Source organism: Anabrus simplex, chromosome 6 (genome assembly GCF_040414725.1).
Source record: "Anabrus simplex isolate iqAnaSimp1 chromosome 6, ASM4041472v1, whole genome shotgun sequence".
NCBI classification, from domain to species: Eukaryota; Metazoa; Arthropoda; class Insecta; order Orthoptera; family Tettigoniidae; genus Anabrus; species Anabrus simplex.
In genome coordinates this window covers 250,422,824-250,445,274 of record NC_090270.1, presented here as the reverse complement: position 1 = coordinate 250,445,274, position 22,451 = coordinate 250,422,824, and the positions used below count along the sequence as shown (strand labels likewise).

The 22,451-nt window shown below is 41.6% G+C and overlaps 1 protein-coding gene across 1 annotated transcript in view; it reads left to right on the top strand.

Moving 5' to 3' along the window:
• LOC136875955 (transcription factor HES-1) overlaps positions 1-22,451 on the top strand; it is a 68,697-nt gene that overhangs the window by 32,852 nt on the left and 13,394 nt on the right. Inside the window, exons 2-3 of the mRNA XM_067149572.2 lie at positions 14,217-14,312; positions 19,087-19,218. Coding sequence (XP_067005673.2) covers positions 14,217-14,312; positions 19,087-19,218 — 228 coding nt within the window. The remainder of the gene's footprint in view (positions 1-14,216; positions 14,313-19,086; positions 19,219-22,451) is intronic.

The following is a 22,451-nucleotide window of genomic DNA, read 5'->3' as shown; positions in this document are numbered from 1 at the left end:
ACCAGGCGGGCTTAGGCTCTAAACTGTTCCTGCATGGGTGTAATACGATATATTTATAACTAATTGTGAAGACACTTAATTCGCAAAGGCTTGCAGATTAAACGCTGAATGGCATAAGAGTCTATGTATGTACAGCAAAGCAATGCCATCTCTTTGCAGGGAAAAGCTTCCACTATCCCTAACCCCGGCACTTGGTGGTGAGGTCTAGTATGGCCGCCTTTGCCCCCAGAAATTAACCTGGTTCCCATTTTTGATGTAGGCTGAGTAAACCTCTGGGCCATATGCACCTCCGGTAGTGGAAATATCGTATTTTAAATTTTTCGACTTCCTGATGGGGAATTGAAATCATGTCCTTCCGGGTGAGCCTTTACCGCCTCGGCTAGGCAGCCCCTGTATGTATGTATGTATGTATGTATGTATGTATGTATGTATGTATGTATGTATGTATGTACTTCATTGCACTGGTTGGTGTACAAATCAATGGATAGGTGAATGAATGAACTTATTTCAACAGGTAGAATCATTCAGGAGTTTGCATTAGTTCTGCATTGCGGAGGTCGATAACGATGTTCTTGTGAAATACCGAGTCGGTCGAGGTCAATCTTGGAGTTCTGGACACCCCTGTTTTTGGAGGCCTGGGATCGATCATGGACGCTGCGGGCTGTGCAGTTCGCGTCGCTCTCTGTTAATTGTCTGGGGCGCGGGGCACGTGGCGCACCAGCGTCGACTTCACGCGGCGTCTCTAAATGTTCAGCGAAGAGTGACACGCTGCGATACACACGGTGTCTCTTCAGTGGAGGGTGGCTCGCTCCGAGCTTACTAAACACGGTGTCTCTTCAGTAGGGAGGGACACACTTCGAGGACGGTTTACACACGGTGTCTCTTCACTGGAGGGTGGCTCGCTCCGAGCTCACTAAACACGGTGTCTCTTCAGTAGGGAGGGACACACTTCGAGGTCGGTTTACACACGGTGTCTCTTCATTGCTGGTAAGCACACTTCGAACTCACTAAACACGGTGTCTCTTCAGTAGGGAATGGCACACTTCGACCTCGGACTACACACGGAGTACTGATTCAAACTTGGAAGATGACCAACTGTCGCAAGACCGTACAGAAATTTATCTTACTAAAATCATGAAAGGAGACATGCATAACGATGAAAATGAAATAACAAGACCCTGCAGACGTTTTAATCAAAATGAGTCAAATGGATCTTCTGTAGAACAAGAGTTAAGTGTCTTGGGAGACGACCCTGGAGTCGAAGACATAAAAGATTCTAGGATGATATGTCCTTTCTTTCTTTCTTTCTTTCTTTCTTTCTTTCTCCTAGACATCGTGGGTCGGCACTACTTACGCTGGATGCTCTTCCTGACGCCAACCCTACGTAGAGGGTGCTTCTGTGGTAGTTTGTAGAATGAAGTGTTGTATATAGCCTAAATGAGGATGTGCACTAAGGCGATCACAAGCATCAACATCCCGAGCTAGAGGAAATAGCTATGAATACCGTTAAAATCCTTGGCCCGTGGTGCTCTGAACCGAAGGCCAGTACGCTGACCACTCAACCAAGGAATCGGAATTAAGATGTTATTTAATGGTGAAGCCCGAAACTTAATTGCTCAGAAGTGACTGACGTGTTTTCCTGGTCACATGATTAGGAAATACATTATTTCCATCTGATGTAACCACACCTAAAGCAAGCAGACCCTGTTAGTAAGACGCAGTGTTGAAACAACTAGCAGTTTACGCACACTATGGAGCAATGCTGTATCGTTATTCGGTATTCTGAGGGTTAAACAAATCGAATATTGTTATTATTATTGTTGTTGTTGTTATTTACATATTAGTCCATAAACTGGTTTGATGTAGCCCCCCATTCCACCCTGCTGTGTTAAGAAGGAAAATAACAGCTGTTATCACCTCGGACGGAAACATCCTCGATAGAAACTTGGTTGCTGGGTAACACAATAATAGGATCCGTACTGCACCGATTAAGTAGGGCCTAAGGTGTACAGTTCGTAGAAATCAAAGGCAGAATTAACAATGCAAAAAGCGTGTTTCTGAAATTAGAACATGTTATGTGCAACCATGACCTCCTACTCGAAACTCGTTGACGTGTTGTGAAGTGCTATATACAGTAGAGTTCCAGGAAGTTTAGGCAGTTAGAATGCAAACTAATTTCGCTCGTGAGAGTAATGTAGCGAGAGTAACATAATTTATAGGGGTTCTTTGAGGCCGCACTCCTAATATGCAGATCTCATATCAAAACTGTTGTGCAGTCTAGAGTATGCTTGTTACTCACTTCAGTATGTTAGCATTCTAACATATTAATGCCTAACCATCCTAGCTCTCCGTGCAACCACCAGAAGGTGAGGTCGTGTGTAATAGTGCCTATACAGAAAACCTGCGCTTATTTAGTAGCTTCTTAGGAATATTTGTGGCTTATTATGGGTGCTTAGTTTGTGTTAGTGTTGTCCAAAGAATATACTCTCTTTTAATAGTGCTTTTAGTGTAATATATATTATAAATTTTGTGCAGTAAGTGTCAGCCATCTTGTTAACTGATACAATACTTCCATAGATGTTCGGCTAACATCTTTGCCCTCACTTTCAACCATTTTGTTTCTTTTTCCTTCGCTACCATAGAAACTATGATGAAGACTGGCACTCTGTTTAGCATTCTTAGCGTTGCCTAGGTCACACAGCCGGCGCATATTGTCAGCCATCTTTAAGATAAGTAAAGTGAGGCTTCTGTACTGAACAGCATATTAAACATTGCCTGGTCAGCTTGCGTGGGGGTTTGGCTCTGAAATGAGTAGGAGCTAAACAAAATCCTGCGTGAGACACTGGGGTGGGAGGCCTCAACCCCGACACGGCGCGTCCCAATGGCTGATAGGGGACGTCCTGTAGATATGCAGGACAGGTGCGAATAAGGCATGGTCAAATAAGCACCCGCGGATCAAAAGGGGCTAAAAAGAAAATGGCCAATGGCCTCTAAGGCGGAAGAAGAAGTCTCTCAATGACTTGGAGTGCGGAAGAACTAACTCCAAATCTTACCAAGTTGGTTTTATTCTTAGATAGAAGATATGGACCGAATGCCCCCGGGATAAGGGGGCCCCCTTTACCAAGTGCCAACGGCCTCCAAGGAGGGCGGATGAACGGGTATAGGGTAGGGCACTCTCTTGCCCTTGGAGTGGGAAACTCCTCCTAAAGGCGGATGAACCAGTATGGTGAACGGCATCGGATGGAGAAGGCCAGACGGAAACCACTCCATCAAAGAGCCACTGGATATCCCTTGTTATGCAGCAATGATGGTGGGCTTTGGAACTAAATGTAATTCCGGAGGTAAAATAGTCCCCAATTCGGATCTCCGGCTGGGGTCAGGGATAAAGCGTGGAAGAAACCCAAGAAATGTTATCTTAGGAAATTGGAATATACGATCTCTCAATATTTGTGGTAAACTAGAGAACTTAAAAAAGGAGATGGCTAAACATGACATAAACATGTTAGGGGTGAGTGAAATAAAGTGGCATGAGAAGGGGGACTTTTGGAGTTATTACTTTAGAATTATATACTCTGGAGAAAAAGGAAGCCATGCAGGTGTAGGAATAGTATTAAGTAAAAAGGTAGATGTACGAGTTCAGAGCTATGTACAATGCAATGATAAAATAATTATGGTGAGAATAGAAAATGAACCAGTTGACATGATAATAATACAGGTGTACATGCCAAAAACGAATCATTCAAATGAAGAAGTAGACCGGGTATATGATCAGTTAGAGGAGTTGATGGATATAATTAAGGACAACGAAAACCTCATTCTTCTTGGAGACTGGGACGCTTCTGTTGGTGAAGGAGAAGACGGGAAGACTGTAGGCCAGTATGGTCTTGGAGTAAGAAATAACAGAGGACAACAACTAATAGATTTTTGTAAAGCTAAAGGACTAATAATTAAAAACACCTTGTTCAAACAGCCCAAGAGAAGGAGGTACACCTGGACTGCACCTGGAGATAAAGCGAGATATCAAATAGATTATATTATGGTAAGGGAAAGGTACCGTAATCAAGTCAAACAATGCAAACGTTATCCAGGGGCTGATGTAGCGAATGACCACAACCTAGTATTGTTAAAATCTGATTTAAGACTAAGAAAGAAGAGGAAGAACGTGGAAAAATATTGCAGATATAATGTCAGGAAACTAAAACAAGACAGAATCAAGGAAAACTATCAAACACTGGTAAAACAGAACGTCACAGAAATACCCAATGGTATAATAAATGAGAAATGGATGGGCCTTCAACACTCTATCATAGAAGCTGAAAATCAGGTGATAGGGAAAACGACGAAACAAGCACGACAACCATGGGTTACGGATTACGTGGTTGAACTTATAGAGGAAAGAAGGAAATTTAAAAACTCAAAGAGAGAAGAAGGAATCAAACTATAAAAGACTCCGAAACTTAGTCAACAGAGAAGCAAAGAAGGCTAAGGAAGAATATATAATGAGACAACGCAAAGAAATATAAGAAAGAATGGAGAAAGGAAACATGGAAACTGCTTATGAAGTTATTAAGAAACAATTCAGAACAGTCACTGGCCGTAGTAACAGCATATTAAGTGAAAATGGGAAACTGTTGTCTGAGAGCAAAGAAGTGGGAGAAAGATGGAAGCGATACACAGAAACATTTACGAAGATCCTACTGACATAAATGACCTTGACCTTGAAAATGAAGACAACAATTCAAGTGATCAACTGGGACCCTCTTTAACAAAAGTAGAATACTTTAAGACTGTGAAAGAACTAATAAAGCGCCAGTATGCGATGAACTAACTGGAGAAATGATACAGAGACTGGATGATGAAACACGCGGCTATATTTGTAAACTGATCACGGAAATATATGAAACCGGAGAAATTCTAGAAGATTTTAAGAAGTATCTCATAATCCCTATACCAAAGAAACCTGGAACTCTAAAATGTGAAGAACATCGCACCTTGAGTCTATCGTCGCACATGTCAAAAATATTGACAAGAATAATATATAACCGAATAAGCAATAAAATTTTACCACATTTGGCTGAAGGCACACGAGAAGAAAGTTACGACAGGTTATAGACAAAATGCTAGACGTAAGAAAACCTTTGTTTATTGCATTCGTGGATTTAGAAAAAGCTTTTGATAATGTGAACTGGAATATGTTAATTAAGATTATGACTAGTGTTGGTCTAGATTTTAGAGATAGACGAATAGTATATGAACTCTATAACAACCAAAGAGGCATCATAAACATAAATGGTGAAGTATGGTAGGCTTATATAAAGAAAGGAGTACGACAGGGATGTAATTTGTCACCAGTGCTGTGCAATCTGTATACTGAGATAGGCATTGAGGAATGTAAAGAGGATATGGAAGGGATAAAGATAAATGGAGTAGAAATCAAAATGATAAGATTTGCTGATGACATAGCTGCCATAGAGAAGAACGAAAAGAAACTACAAAGTGCATTAATAAAAATGAATAAGATATTGAGAGATAAATATAACATGAAAATTAATACAAAAGAGACCGAAATTATGGCATGTAACCGCCAACATATTGCAGTCGACACCAGAATTAGTGATACACCACTAAGGCAAGTAAATGTCTTTACCTACTTAGGAAGTAAAATCACTCCAGATGGCGAAAGTTCAGTCGACATAAACAGCAGGATTTCGCAAGCAAAGATTGCTTATTACAAGAAAAGGATACTACTAACATCAAGGAATTTAAATGTGGAGACCAAAACGACATTTATTAAGTGCTATGTCTGGAGTGTGTCCTTTTATGGCTCAGAAACGTGGACTATTAGTGCATTTGATAAGAAACGTCTGGAAGCATTTGAGATGTGGTGCTGGAGGAGGATGGAAAAGATATCCTGGACAGCAAAACTCACAAATGAAGAAGTTCTTCGACAAATAGGTGAAAAAAGATCCTTTTTAGCAACAATAAGAAAGAGAAGAGACCAACTAATTGGCCATCTCTATAGGGACAATGGTTTCATAGTTAATGTCATGGAAGGAATGATTCAAGGTAAAAGAGGAAGACCTAGACTGCAATATTCAAGACAGATCAGAGATGACGTAGGAACAGGCTGATATGTGGAAATGAAGAGATTAGCGGATTACAGTGAAGAGTGGGGAAGACGAATTGCTGCAAACCAATCTTAGGATTGAGAATTAAGATGAAGATCCTAGCTCTAGTTATGTGTTATCCGCTTCCGGAGCGTAACGGTTAGCGTTATTAGCTGCCATCCTCGGAGGCCTGAGTTAGATTCCCAGTACTGCCAGACATGTAAGAATGGCAAGTGACTAAATTTGTTTTACAAGTTGCTTTACGTCGCACCGACACAGATATGTCTTATGGCGACGATGGGAGAGGAAGGGGCTAGGAGTGGGAAGGAAGCAGCCATGGCCTTAACTGAGATACAGCCACAGCATTTGCCTGGTGTGAAAATGGGAAACCACGAAAACAATCTTCAGGATTGCCGACAGTGGGGTTCGAATCCACTATCTCCCGAATACTGGATACTGGCCGCACTTTAGCGACTGCAGCTATCGAGCTCGGTGCTAAAATGTTACATGCAGCTCACCTCCACTGGGGGTGTGCCTGAAAAGAGCTGCAACACCTCAGGACGAGGACAGCAGTTTACTTCTCCAGATCCATGACTAAATGTTGAGCGTGCTGGGCTTTGGTTCAAGCGGTCCCGGATTCGATTCCCGACCAGGTTGGGACTTCAACTCTCATTGGTTAATAATTCTGAATCGGGGTCTTCTTCATCATAAGAACTCATCGTAGGCAGAGGTCCGTCTCGTTGGCTGAACGGTCAGCGTACTGGCCTTCGGTTCAGAGGGTCCCGAGTTCGATTCCCGACCGGGTCGGGGATTTTAACCTTAATTGGTTAATTCCAATGGCACGGGGGCTGGGTACATGTGTTGCCTTCATCATTTCATTCTCATCACGTCATGCAGGTCGCCTACAGGCGTCAAATAGAAAGACCTGCACCAGGCGAGCCGAACCCTTCCTGGGATATCCCGGCACTAAAAGCCATGCGAAATTTCATCGTAGGTAGAAGCCCATTCTAACAAACGCGCATGTCTCCTGTATGACGTCGACCCGAAAGATCTCCACTAGGCCTTTTTGAAGACCACACACCATTAAAATTATTGTTATTGAAGACTCTACACTAAAAGTTCCATCAATGAACTGATCTATGTCTGCATCAGAGAATGTTGTTGATCCTAATGGTAGATCGCGTCACTAATAAGAAGGTACTCCTTCCTGCCCGGAAATCATTCGAAACCTTAACACTCGTAAAGGGCAGAAATTAGCATATTTTGGTCACATTTTTAGAAAAGCCAAATAGAACGTGATACAACTGATAACAGAAGGCAAGATAGGGGGTAAATGTGGATGTGGCCGATGAACATCCTGGAAGGAGATGCTTCTACAGTGGTTCGTCATCATGATACGGCAACCCTGAAACGGGAAGCACAATATAGGTAGACGTTGTTTGTCCATCTTCTCCGAGGATAAGCCATATTAAGAAGAATTAGAGACAGAACAGGAAGGAAAAGGACAAGAAAGAAATCTTCGCACTAGTACGTTTTATCCACCAGACGGAAAACCATAGAATTCTGGGCTTCGAAACAGAGAGAGCGAGTTCACATCCATAATTTTATGCTCAAAGTTAAGAATACAGTGGCTTTAACTAGCTGATGGAACATGGCAAACACGTCCTTTTTCCGCTGCACCCAGTACTGTAACGATTTGGGAATCGATTTGAGGAACGAGAATTTCCGCTCGATATACGTAGTACAGTCATTATGTTCTGAGACTTGAAGCCTGGGGGAAAGGCATCCACACGACTCTGTGTGTTGCACACGATGCCGCGTTACACGGCGTACACCTACATAGAACCACATCCACTCTCAAAATAGTCACCGTTGGCCGTTATGCACGTGTTCTTTTCTGTCGTGGTGATGATGGCGTTCTCCAGGTGGCGGATTGTCGTTTCAGTTGCGGATCGTATAGGAAACACCATGTTTTGTCTCCAGTTATTATCCGGTTGAGAAACGTCAGACCATCGTCAGCACTACTGATGAGGTCATCACAATTCGTCATGCGATCATCACGTTGGTCTTGCGACAGGATTCGTGGCACACTGCACTGGGTAACACGAGACATGTTGAGGTCATCCGTCAGAATTTTGTGGCAAGTACCATGGCTGACCCCTATTGCTGCTGCGAGATTGTCTAACGATTAGGAGCAACGTTACAACTTCTTGGATCTTGCGTTCCGTTCGAAATGTTTGTGGCCGACGAGTACGCACATCATTTTCCAAAATGCCCCGCCCTTGCACAAAACGTCGTTGCCACCTAAACACAATACTGCGACTTAATGCGTCCTCACCGTAAACCTGTTGTATCATTTCACACGTTTGGTCAGTGGTTTTGCCTAATTTCTGGCAGAACTTAATGTTTTCCCGTTGCTCAAACTGTGAAATGTCAAGAACCGAATGGCGCATTGAAATCACCGTCACAACAACGACCATACGTCTGCTTCCAGTGCATGCACTCAATTGTCTCTTGCAGGACGGGAGACTAACCGACATGGTACCATTCCACGGCGCCACCTATGCGTTATAGTGCACCACAGCGCCATCATGCGGTCAGTCTCAGAACTTAATGACTGAACTACGTAGCTCTCCATAAACTTCTTGTCTTCTACGCCGGCGCGAGTAAAGTTTGCTGTATCGCCGATAGATTTGAACGTGGCCAACAAACCTTCGATCAAACGGATACGCATAATCTTCATCGCCAAATAGAGGACATGCTCCGGTTACCAGTCTCATCTACAAATTTCTCTCGTAGCCTTCATAAACGGAGTGATGATCTCGGTCTTGAATGTTCGCGATTTACCGAGGATGATACTTGGGAACGAAAGCTCTTCGGCGCGTTCTTCGCAAAATTCTGTTCGTTTCTCGTGCCATTCTCGGCGAGAGATCTTAATACTTTTCCTCCGTCCACATTAGTGTGTGTTGCCTAGCGAAAAGCAACTCGCTTAGAAATTAGTCATCGTCTGGAATCGAACTGTAACTAAGAGCTTGCGTTCTTATATCAACGTATAGATGACACTACTGACCTAGTATACATAGACGAACACTGGTTGCCATGGTTACAGTCGTATCGGAAAACTGACAACGCCAACTCCTCCGGGCGAATTGGCCGTGCGGTTAGAGGCGCGCAGCTGTTAGCTTGCATCCGGCAGATAGTGGGTTCGAGCTACACTGTCGGCAGCCGTAAAGATGTTTTTCCGTGGATTTCCATCTTCACCCGAGGCAAATGCTGGGTCTGTACCTTAATGAAGGCCACGGCAGATTCCTTCCCACTCCTAGGACTTTCCCATCCCATCTTCGCCATAAGACCTATCTGTGTCGGTACGACGTAAAGCAATTTGTAAAAGAAAAAACGCTAACTACAAGTAAGGTGATGGTGGTGATTATCGTTTTAAGAGGAAGTTCAACTAGGCAGCCATCCTCTACATAACACTAGAGAGGGATCCGACACTTCGAAAAATGGACGTATCAGCCAAGGAAAGACAAGGGCAACGAATGGCGTGAAAATGAAAGACTCTCTAGCCCTCGGAAACCTAATGGCGTCGGGGTCGGAGAAGAACAAGAGTTGACCAAGAGAAGTCGGAAAGGATAGATGAAAGTGAGGAGCCTGGCACAAATACGTGGAAGCAATGCCAAGACACAGCTGAGGGTCCCAAGGTCGCCAACCCACGCTCCCAATTAAGAGACCATGGGGCCCCTTCAGTCGCATCTTACGACAGGCAGAAGATGCCATGGGTGTTATTCTACCGCCCCCACCCACAGGGGGAGAACTCCAGGTAAACTTCCAGCCCGAAAACATAACCATGTTAAAAATACTTCCCTCAACACTCAACTGAACTAGTCCTCGTTGTCTCAGAATGTATTCAGTCTTACGTCTCCTGGCTATGTCTAATCCAATCGCTGTCCTCTCACACACAACTTCAGGTGTTGAGCGTATGCTATTTCGATTTAGAACAGGGTAATCCCTCATGACGCAGTGAACACACGGGTTCTTCTGTGGGTAAGTAGGCCTATCGTCAATGGTACATGCGCTCACATTTTGTGGTTAAGGTTGCAGAATCGATTCCCGGCGCAGTCAACTATTGTTCATCGATTACCATTTCAGAGAGCTTAAAGGCGCAGATGCTGTGTTAGTAGATTTAATGGCACTATGAAAACACAGTACTTTCTTGGTACAAATTTCCAGGACTTGCTTTAGATGAAGGTTATCAAACATACAAGTTATTATTATTATTATTATTATTATTATTATTATTATTATTATTATTATTATTATTATTATTATTATTATTATTATTATTATTATTATTATTAAGTCTGAAGGATTATGGAAATAAAGATAGGTTTCTAAGTGCAATCAAAGCCAATTATGTACACAATTACAAAACGCTACAGTGAGAATCGATGATAGAATGAGTTCTTGGTTCTAAGTAGTTGCAGGGTTTAGACAAGGCTGTAATCATTTACCCTTATTGACGATCGTCTCCAAGGATCATTCACTGAAACTTTGCAAGTGACAGAGAGGTATAGGATGTAATGATTAGTTTGATTTACGACGACGGCTGGATCTAAATGGAAAACTACGCTGAATGCAATTTAATATCTTGGAGCTTAAAATGAGGGTACAGTAACTATGATATTAAAATTGGTAGTAGGGAATGCATACCGGAACAAGTGGATTATTTCAGGTACTTAATATGTGCACTCTCCCAGGATGGTAGTATGCTACGTGAAATCCAATCAATAGGGGTAGCACAGTGATATTTCACCAAGGTGGGTTTGAATCTCGGTCAATGCATTTGGAATTGTTTAAACGAAACGCCACGTATCTGTATTTCAAATTCACGTAATCTAGGCGTTCCTTGGCTGTAATCATGATATTAACAGTCCCATAAAATTAATAACTTGATATTGAAATCCAAAAAAGTTTCAGTAAAGTTAAGGAAATAAGGTTCCAGGTATACTGTACGGTATTTAATAAGAGAAAGTAAGTTTCCCGGTGAAATTATCCTCATTTTTATCCAGAGTGATTTACTGTGCCTGATTGAAAGTTGATTGTACTCAAGGTGCTCCTTCGATAATCTGAACGAAATCGACAAAATAAAGTAACGAGAATTATTTGTTATAATTGTTGTTTTAAAGGTGAAATATGATCATCTGCCCTCTGGTACAATGAGAGGACACTAGCAATTGTGCTCCATATTTAATAACAATAATAATTAGAGTCCAGATTATTAGGTGCTGATAGGTTAGAATGCAAACGTACTTAAGCCAGTAACAAGTATACCCTACACTGTACAACGGTTATGCTATGAGATTTGCATAGACATTAGGGGTACAGCCTCTAGAACTCTTTGAATTTATGCTACTCTTCCTACACTTTGGTACAACGGGTTGCATAACACTTCCTACAAAACAAATTTCTTTGCATTCTAACATATTACCACCTGCAAATCTGATGTATAATAATAATACAATCTGCTTTGCGTCGCTCCGACACAGACACGTCTTATGGTGACGATGGGATAGGAAAGGGCTAGGAGTGGAAAAAAAGCGACCGCGAGCTTCATTAATATACAGCCCCAGCATTCTCCTAGTGTGATAACAGGAAACTACGGAAAAGCATCTTATGGGTTGCCGAGAGTGTGTTTCGAGTACACTATCTCCCGAATGCAAACTGACAGCTACGTCAATAATAATAATAATAATAATAATAATAATAATAATAATAATAATAATAATAATAATAATATTAATAATAATAATAATAATAATAATAGTAATAATAATAAATTAAATAATAAATTATTATTATTATTATTATTATTATTATTATTATTATTATTATTATTATTATTATTATTATTATTATTATTATTATTATTATATAATTCGCTTGGGCCATCAAGGATCACGTTAAGTCTTGTTGCATTTGACACTGAACTTGGCCTTCTTTAGAGCCCAAATTTCCTTCATTCTTTGTGAGTAGGCCTGCTTACGCTCCTCTGTCCAAGGGGCACCGTGTCTTCTCTTCGGTTGCTCGTCTCGATTTAACCCGTTCGTCAATATTTTCTTGCGGAAGCGATCTCTGTTAAGGGCGTCTTCAGCTGAGATATGTAGCATTTTTCAGGTCTTCTTTGGTATTTCTAAACCAGGGAATTGTGGTTTTGGGGTTTGAATCAAAAAGTGAAAGATTTCTTTAGTTAACTTTCTTCCGTCCATTCTTTTCAGAAGACCGTAAAATCGTGCCCGTCTTTTTCTGATTGTGTCGGTAATTTTCTCTATTTTGCTGTAGACTTCCTCGTTGGATCTCTCTTGATGGATTCCATTTCTGAACTTTGATCCCAATATTGCTCTCACGATTTTGCGCTCTTTTCTCTCCAGTTCTTCAAGGAGTCCTTTGTTGGTATTTAGAGACAGGATTTCAGCTGCATATAGAACTACTGGCTTCAGAACTGTTTCATAGTGACGTATCTTGGTGTTTTGGGAAAGGCATTTTTTGTTGTAGATTGTGCGGGATGTTTGGTAGGCTATTTATTATTATTATTATTATTATTATTATTATTATTATTATTATTATTATTATTATTATTATTATTATTATTATTATTAATGTCGTTGTTATGCCGGAGGTACACCTTCACCGGCTATTTAAACCGCGTGCCTTCTCTACGGACATCTGTTTCAACAGACTTGAACTTGCAAACTTCCAAAGACTTTCGTCTTCTACTGTTAGATGTCTCTACCATCGATTTGCTAGCGCGCCCTCTTGGAATAGAAACTAACCACTTTATAGAGGAATAATTATTTTTACAGTTGGTAAATCTTTTTCTGAGGATTGTTTTTCTTTTAATACGCCGAAGTTTTCAACAATTCAGCGCCTGCGGATAGTTTGAGAGGAAGGTTTCCGCCGTTTTTCTTTAAATGTAACTTTGTAAACTGGTGGTTTAAATATAGGTTTCTCGGCGAAATCTGAGGGCTCCTTTTCTATTCCCTAATGGGAAATACGTAATGTAAGGGAAGGAAGAGTGCTGACCTTCTGTCGTTTCCCATTCAATCTTTCATTGGGTGACTAAATCTTTCAACCTCAATTTTTTTTTAAATCTTGTCTTGGCATTAATATTTCTCATTTAGTCCGCCCGGTGTATTATAGGATTAGCCTCTGTATCTTCGGGCCGTAAGCCCACTTAGGGTTTTAGTGATTTTGGTGTTTCCCCTCCTTGCCTTTTGTCTATGGCCTGTTATGTGTAACCTTTTCTTTTTACCATTAAGGCCACGTAGTATGGGCAATTATGCCTCTGTTTGTTTATTTCAGAGTGCAAATATTTTCTCGTGTTACATCCGTTTCGGAACAGTGACTAATATAACTGTTGAGCAATGGATAAGCCCACGTCGGAGCAAATGCGTATGAACACTTTAATGTGAGGTGGAATTTTTATTGCGTCAAAAGAAACTGTCTCTGCGAGGCTAGACTATGGTATTGTGGAGCTCAGACTCATGTGTAATGTAATTGCTAGGAGCAAACCTTGCTCTTGTAAAGTATTTACTTGTAACTGCCCGGAGCAATAATGCTCCTCTATATATACATTAACAACTTCTTAACTCTCTCAATTTTTGTACCTGATTCTGGACTTCTAAGTCCCAGACGTTGTTATAGCTGACAAGCTCATTAATAACTTGTGCCATTGTTTGTTATTCATTCAGATTTTCTACCCGTCAAAACAAAAGGAAATAAACAGATTTCCAATTTGTTATATTAAAAGTTGCTCTAAGTAATTCCTAGTCCAGCTATTCAACCCAGGCGCTTCCTAATCCTCTGTGATCCACGGAAACCCCGTAGTAATAATAATAATAATAATAATAATAATAATAATAGTAATAATAATAATAATAATAATAATTGAACATAAATGTGTATATCTATGTTAGCACAAAATGTATGTTTTAATTTAATATACTTCTGAGTACTAACCACAAACTACCAAATGGCACATGCCTATTATCAAAGTGTATTATTTCTGATATCACAGTGCATGATCTCTTATCTATGTTGCTCTTGTTGTAGGCCAACAAGCCCCTGATGGAGAAGAGACGCAGGGCGAGGATAAACCAGTCGCTGGCGGTGCTAAAGACGCTGATCCTAGACTCGGCGAGGCTCGAGGTGAGTCGCGTCCTCTCAAAAATATCCCGAGAAGGAGATGACATAAAGATAAATATTTATATTCTGTAGGCTACTGTGTAAGACTGCAATTTTTTAACTTAAACGGTGAAGTTGCAGAATAGGGAGGGGAAGTAAATTGTGAAACCTGTCACTGGCGGAACCTGTGGTCACTGGAAACTTGTCTATAACGGAAACTCTACTTTAGTCAGCAGAATCCTGCTCTTATCTGGTCTGCAGTAAATTCAAATCGAAACATAAGGAAAGCTGTCGTTAGCGGAAACCTCATCGTAACGGTACGTGTATTCGGTGGAATTAAACATATAACGGAACATGTATACCGAGGAAACTTACCGTAATTTATAATAAAGCTGCCCAATGGTGCTTTTATGTGCTCTCCATCTCACAATATCGTCCTTCATCCTTCCTACAGATGGGGCTGTGTGGCTCAGACGGTTGAGGCGCCGGCCTTCTGACCTCAACTTGGTAGGTTCGATCCTGGCTCAGTCCGGAGGTATTTGAAGGTGCTCACATATGTCAGCCCCGTGTCGGTATATTTACTGGTACGTAAAAAAACTCCTGCGGGACAAAATTACGGCACCTCGGTGTCTCCGTAAACGGAAAATGTAGTTACTGGGACGTAAACCCAATAACATTTGTCTACCCCTTACATTATTCCCATCCCTCACTAGACTCCTGTTTAGCATAGAGGATGAGGCCGTCTGGTCGAGGGATTGGCCCTCCTCCCCAGTTGTATCCCCGAACCCAAAGTCCCGCGCTCCAGATGGAATCAAACACATAACGAGTTATCCATGAACATAGTGAACAAATTCGTTCAAAATTATTTTGATATTCCAACAGTGGTTTGATATTCCAATTTGTTTTTTTCCACTCGTTGAGGAGACTGATGAGCTCGTTTAGTATGTTTACGTTGGTAGTGCTTTCTCGGCAAACACTGGACTTCAGGATTTGTATCCCAGCAACTTCGAGTGAATTTAAAATATCACCAGAGCCTGGCAACAGGCAGGTCGCAGGCAATAGCTTAAGAGTGAAAACTGAGCCCGGATACTCCTCGGACCCCACAATAACGCCGGAAGATAATGGTGGAAAAACAAGTGTTGTCTCAACAACAATATTAATATTGAATTGCTCATACCGCAGTTTCCGTCAGTTGATATTTTCAGAGCAGAGAATATTTTAGATACCAATAGGACACATCTTAAGACACCCAGGATTTCATCAGTTAGTTTTTAATGGAAGTGTAGGCGGTAAGAACGGTAGAAGTAGACTGAACGTGACAAACAGATTAGAGTAGAAGTAGAATGTAGTGATTATATAGAACTTATAAGGTTAGCACAGTATAGGGTGGCATGGAGAGCTGCATCAAACCAATCTATGGACTGATGATCCAAACAATAACAATAATAATGTAGCAAAGTACTGAATCGATAATTTTCAATGTTTCAGAAACACTGTAGAAAAATTAATCATCTATGTCTCCTTCATTTGATCCTGATGTTTGATACCAGCTTGGCTATCGTGGCTTTGTAGTGTGCGGAGTGTAAGAGTTCCGTGTAGGACAATCTGAACCTTTTCTAAAGTTGTGCAGTCAAATTCGTCTTTTTCTAGGTCCTCTTCTAGCTCAGTTTTCCCTTGAAGTATTTATTACTTGTGTCAGACAATACTTCCAAACATTTTGCATCGCCTGGCTGAGATATTCTAACTTTCACTTTTCATAAGCTCAAGTTTCTTTTTATCATGAATATCTTCGCTCCGCACATGCCCTATCCTCGAGTTTCTTAATCCGTCGATTGATTCCCGTCTCAAAGGACTGCGTTTTCCTTTCTGTGGCTGCAGACAAGGTCCAGGCGTTTGGACCATACTGAAGGATCAATCAAATCAATCAACCAGTCAATACTGATCTGCATTTAGGGCAGTCGCCCAGGTGGCAGATTCCCTGTCTGTTGTTTTCCTAGACTTTTCTTAAATGATCGCAAAGAAATTGGAAATTTATTGAATATCTCCCTTGGTAAGTTATTCCAACCCCCAACTCCCCTTCCTATAAATGAATATTTGCCCCAATTTGGCATCTTGAATCCCAATTTTATCATATTGTGATCTTTCCTACTTCTAAAGAGACCACTCAAACTTATTCGTCTACTAATGTCATTCCACGCCATCTCTCCGCTGACAGCTCAGAACATACCATTTAGTCGACCAGCTCGTCTTCTTTCTCCCAAATCTTCCCAGCCCAAACTTCGCAACATCTTTGTAACGCTACCCTTTTGTCGGAAATCACCCTGAACAAATCGAGCTGCTTTTCTTTGGATTTTTCCTGTTCTTAAATCAAGTAATAATGGGGAGGTGATGTACCGCCGCCTCATAATTCCCCTCTTAAGTCTGAGATCTCGACAATATAAGATATGCCACATGTTTCAGGAAGGTGGTCCCCACCATCTCTATTCGGCTATTAATATCGGCTGCAGATCCCTAGCTCTCATTGATGTTAAATTGGAGATAAACAACATTTTTTACTAACTCGGACTGTTGATTGTCCACGATTAGAAATTCTTAGTTTCTTAGTTATGACTTCTAGAGCCCGAATTTTTGTAAACTAATAGATTAGAATGTTAACTTGCATCGTCCATGGCCTGTTCTTTGAAGATGTAGGCCTAGGGAGAGTTGTATAGATCTCAGGATTCTAAATATGTTATACACTCAATGTAGCAAGAGTCGATTAGCCCGCTGTGTGGTCATGTAGTGAGAGTTGTATATATTGGAAGTGTCTGAATAGGTTTTAACCCCAATGTTTATAACAGTAACAGTACACTAGCCCGCTCTGTGACTGTGTATGAAGAGTTGTATAGATTTCAGGGGTTCTAATAGGCTTTACTCCGTATTTTTAGAGAACACCCGGTGTCGTCTAGCCCACCCTACAATATTATATAGGGTTGTCGTAGTCATTACCACTGATGTCCATGCAAATATAATTGTAGAAATGACATCTGGGCTACAAGACTCTTGTTACTCGCTTAAGGGCACCAGGACGTGTAAAGGCCCATTTTGTACATCCATATCTATGAAACTTAGCTACAAGCTACTCGTATCTAACTTTGTTCACCTTTTGACGTCAGGTAGAAAAAATTATATGCATAATATCAAATATCTGTCTCTGTCAGTTTATCAACAGAGATACAAATAGTAGCAAATCACATTTAAACATTCAAATTTTTACCGCAACTTCAGGTACAATTTTCACGTGAGTTGTTACTTTGAATCATAATTGTTTTCGTGCGAATTAAAAACACTATCGCCTACAATAAGTACTTCAAAATGTCTATGAAAATGGACGTCCAGAATATTCTTTTCTTAAAAATGTAGATTTTAGGGGGGAAAATATACTTTCTCCAAGTCTTGTTCGTAAGTTTTAGACAGTGAAAGTTTGATTGGGTTCTAAGGGAAGTTTACCTAAAGACTTTAAAATGTTACTCTCAGAAATGTAATGTTAGCTGGCAGCTCAGGGAGAGTATGACACTGGTGCTGATATATTCAATATCAATTTAAGGTACACTTTTGTTGTAGGAACACAAACATGTTACTATATGTTTCATTCAGGGAAAATTAACTCTTTTCAAAGAAGTGAAAGGTCAAAATGTGATTTTGATGAATTTTTACATGCATTCTTAAAATGAAACGCTGAAAATACGAGGGTTGGAGCATAAGTCACGGCAACTATTTTTTCGCACGAATGCGGAATCTGCCAGACAAATGGAAATTATACAGATGGTGGGGGGGGGGGGGATGGTAGCGTAAGGTGATCTCTAATTTAGGAATAATGTCGAGTACCAGTGAGCTAAGCAACCACTTCAAAGGGAAATAGTTTATTTGTAATGCCTCCTTCACTGTCTGAGTCTCTGAGTGATTGGGAACCCGTATTTGATGGTCTCCCAGTGTGATAAACGAGGCACTAAGCGACCGTTAATGTTACGCGAGCTTTACCTAGTGGCTTCTGATTATTTTTTTCAAACATGGCAGTTCTTTTAATTCTATGGAACAACATAGAATTCGATCTTTGCTTAATCTGGGGGGGGGGGGGTGAGGGAATATTACATTTTCTATCAGTACAATTATGGAATCTGAGGAAGTGGTACGATGTTGCTGCTTAATCCACTTCCTTAGAAGAAGAAGAAGAAGAAGAAGAAGAAGAAGAAGAAACATAAGAAAGCGAGACTGGTTCCCCCTCTAATTCACATAGTCAAAAGGGAGCCTTTAGGCAAACATTTTCTGAATTTCTTAAATACCCGGAAATGTTGCATTGTTATCTCTCGAACAGCATCAATTTTCGCCTCAACATCCAAAATACGCGTTACTTTCGCCATTGTACCGAGGGACCAAATGACTAATGTGAACATCCAGACGCTACTAACTTCCTTGAGCGGGACTCCGTGAGGAGTTACGAAGAAGGGAGAGCTAGGCGAGTGGCATATGTTGCCACTAGGCCTCATGACCTCAGTCATGGGAAGCCAAATTTGGTGCGGTCGAGGAGATTCTCGTTTAACACCCAGACCAACCTTCCAAGACACCCATTCCGCCACACAGAGACTCGTCTCCCGAAGCCTAGTGTATAAGGAGCCTAAACTAGTAGGCTATTTATCTGTGAACTTTGTTTAAAATAATTGGGATGTAGACTTGATCTCTTTGAATTTTCAATGCTTCATATAAGAAGAATCATAAATCTAATGATCACTTAATTTTGAACTTCATATAATTGTTCCAGAACACGAAGCACTCCAAGCTGGAGAAGGCGGACATCTTGGAACTAACAGTGCGGCATCTTCAGCGCCAACGAACTCTCAGCTCCTCCGTTCTCAGCAAGTATCGGGCGGGCTTCCAGGAATGTACCAGGGAGGTGAGTACCCTTACATCACATCCTGTATCGGTATTCCATCTGGGTCAATTGCCTGATAGCTGGTTCATACAGACTGCAGCAAGTGTCGCTTGTTATTAGACTGTCATGTAACTGTATTACATTTTACTTTACATCAGAATGTCCAGCTCCTTAAATGACTCGTCAACAAACAGGCCTTCGATTCATAAGGTCCTGGGTTGGAGTTCTGTCCGAGTCGAGATTTTTAACTGCGTCTGCTTAAATCCTCTGAGTCGGGGACTGGGTGATTTTTGTTTGTGCCAGTGCACTCCTCTTCCGGGAGCGGAGTCTGTGTGACGCAAGAAGCAAGGCCTGGGTATTCAAACGAGAACTCCCTCGAGCCCTTCAAGACCAGGCCTACTGTGACTCCCCGTCACGAGGCCTAGAGGCAATTATAAAATAGAAAACTCCCCGCCCCCAGTTCCAATCATCAGAAACCAAAGAGTGATAATAATAATAATAATAATAATAATAATAATAATAATAATAATACAGTAATAATAACGGCGTGTGGCCTCCGAAGAGGCCTGGTGCAGGTCTTTCGAGTCGACGCCGTGTAGGCGACCTGCGCGTCTGTGAGAATGGAGCCGTACTAATGATGATAAATTCTAATGATGAAGACGGCACACTCACCCAGACCCCGAGCCATCGGAATTAACCACGCCGGGAATCAAACCCAGGACCCTCTGGACTAAAGGCCAGCATGCTGACCATTTAGCCACGGAGCCGAACAACACTGATATGGGAGATGTGGGAGAGGTACAATGTAAAACGAAGAAACTGAACACTTGCTTCGATACGATTATTGCATTGTGTGTTGAGGCAGAATACAGACCCAGGAGGCTGTGGACCAGCTATTGTGTAGTGCTGTCGCTTGTTTTGTCTTGGGCCCTAATTCGCAATGTAAATATTGAGGCGCTTGGCTGGCATCCAAGTCTGGTCGACTGTCGCCCGGACATTGGCTGCACCAAGTACAGGCTAACGAATATACACTTTGGATGATTTGTGGTCGTTCATTAGTGTGTCTTTGAGCGTGTCACGTTCCCAGTTATGAAACATGTCCGCCCCCATGGCTGAGTGTCAGTATCTTGGGCTTTACCCCTTGGAATACTGGGTTCGATTCTTGACTGACTTATGGGATTTTAATCGCAAACCGTTAAATCCCTTGGTTCAGGTCAATGGGTGGAGGGAGTGTTTGTGATGACCCCAGCATTCCTGCAACTGATACACCACACACAACACTATTCTCCACCACAGACGCCGCCCATTCCCATGGGAGTGTCTGCTTTACGAAGTTATGTTCAATGAAAAATAATTATCAACATGAATTTCTTCTTAGGCGGGGGTCTTTCTGAAATTAATGCCATCAATTTCACGACACCATTGTAACCATGGCAACCAGTGTTTACCTATGTGTACTAGGTCAGTAACGTCATCTTCTCACTGTGCGCTTTCTTACTGTAACTAAGAGCTTGAGAAACTCGTACCAAGTGAACCCCGTTCTACTCCTCAGTCAAGAATGAAAATCCTTGAGCTAGACAGAAAACGAATCCAGGGCTTAGGAATAAGAGACAGGCAAGCTACATCTACACCACAGGATTTGATAATAATAATAATAATACCGAGCGAGATGGCCGTGCATTTATGGGCGCGCAGCTGTGAGCTTTGCTTTCGGGAGATAGTGGGTTCGAACCCCCACTGTCAGCAGCCCTGAAGATGATTCCCGATGGTTTTCCATTTTCACATCAGGCAAATGCTGGCGATACACCTTAATTAAGGCCACGGCCGCTTCCTTCCCACTCCTAGCTCTTTGCCATCCTTGCGTAGTCGAAAACCTTCGATGTGTTCGTGCGACGTTAAACCACTAGGAACAAATAAAATAAAATGATATCGCACTGGTACACTATCTCCGCTCCACGAAAAATCAGATGATCAGGGATATGTTTTTGGACTTAGAAGAGGTCAGAAGGAATATTTGGTTGGGCATCGCTTAGTAGCCCCTTACGACATGCAAGAGGTACAAAGAATAGGCTACGTCCACAGGGGAGATAAAAAGTTCCGATAAATCGAAAGGAAGAGTGGCTCCACAAAAGAATGGTAAGAACTGTGAAAAAATGAAAGACATTCTACATCTCGTAAATGTTGTATGTTATTATTATTATTATTATTAGGGGGCTGCCTGGCCGAGGCGGTAAAGGCGTGCTCGGTTCGCCCGGAAGGACGTAGGTTCGAATCCCCGTCAGGAAGTCGTAAAATTTAAGAAACGATATTTCCACTTCCGGAGGTGCATATGGGCCTGAGGTTCACTCAGCCTACACCAAAAATGAGTACCAGGTTAATTCCGGGGGACAAAGGCGGCCGGGCGTAGATCTAACCACTACCCCATCACGTGCTGCGGTTAACAATGGTGGAAGCCTTTACCTTCCACTCCTCCAAGGGCCATCATGGGCTGTACCGAGGTGTCTTTGTCTTTGTCTTTGTCTTTATTATTATTATTATTATTATTATTATTATTATTATTACTTTCACCTTCACCTATCCGACCTCTGTTCGTCAACATTTGTTCTCTTCCTACCGCGACACTCTTAGATTCCGTGGCTAGGGAGTATTTCATTTGCACGCCCTTCGTGGTCCTTGTCATTTTTGGTCGGTACCTTCATTTTTCGATGTGTCGAATCCCTACCATTATTTCTCTGTGATTAGTGTTGTAGAAAGGATGGTTGCCTAGTTGTACTTCCTCTAAAAACAATAATCACCACCACTACCATAAATTTTCCGACGCCGTTGTAAACATGGAAACCAGTGTTCGTCATTTATGTATACTAGGTCAGTACATTACTTGGTGGTGATTTGAACATCGATCTGAAGCCAGCACTTGCTCAAGAGTTTCTCTCCTTCATGAGTGATACGTTCGCCCTCGAATTAAACGACGATCCAGTCACTTCCATTAGGAGGAGTAATACCTACACCGATGCTGTGTTCAGTCGCTATGTAAACCAGTTAAGAACCCAACAGTACGTTTCGTACTATTCCTATCACCGTCCATTACTGAGAATAACTAATTTACCCGAACCTGTATATAATTTTTTTGTTCCAGTCCATCAGTATTGTATTTATTTTCTTCGCGAAAAATACTTAATTGAACTTCTACACTCGTATACTCTATTACAGGCACCCGTACATTTTCTCTGCTACACGGAAAAGCAGAGTTACGG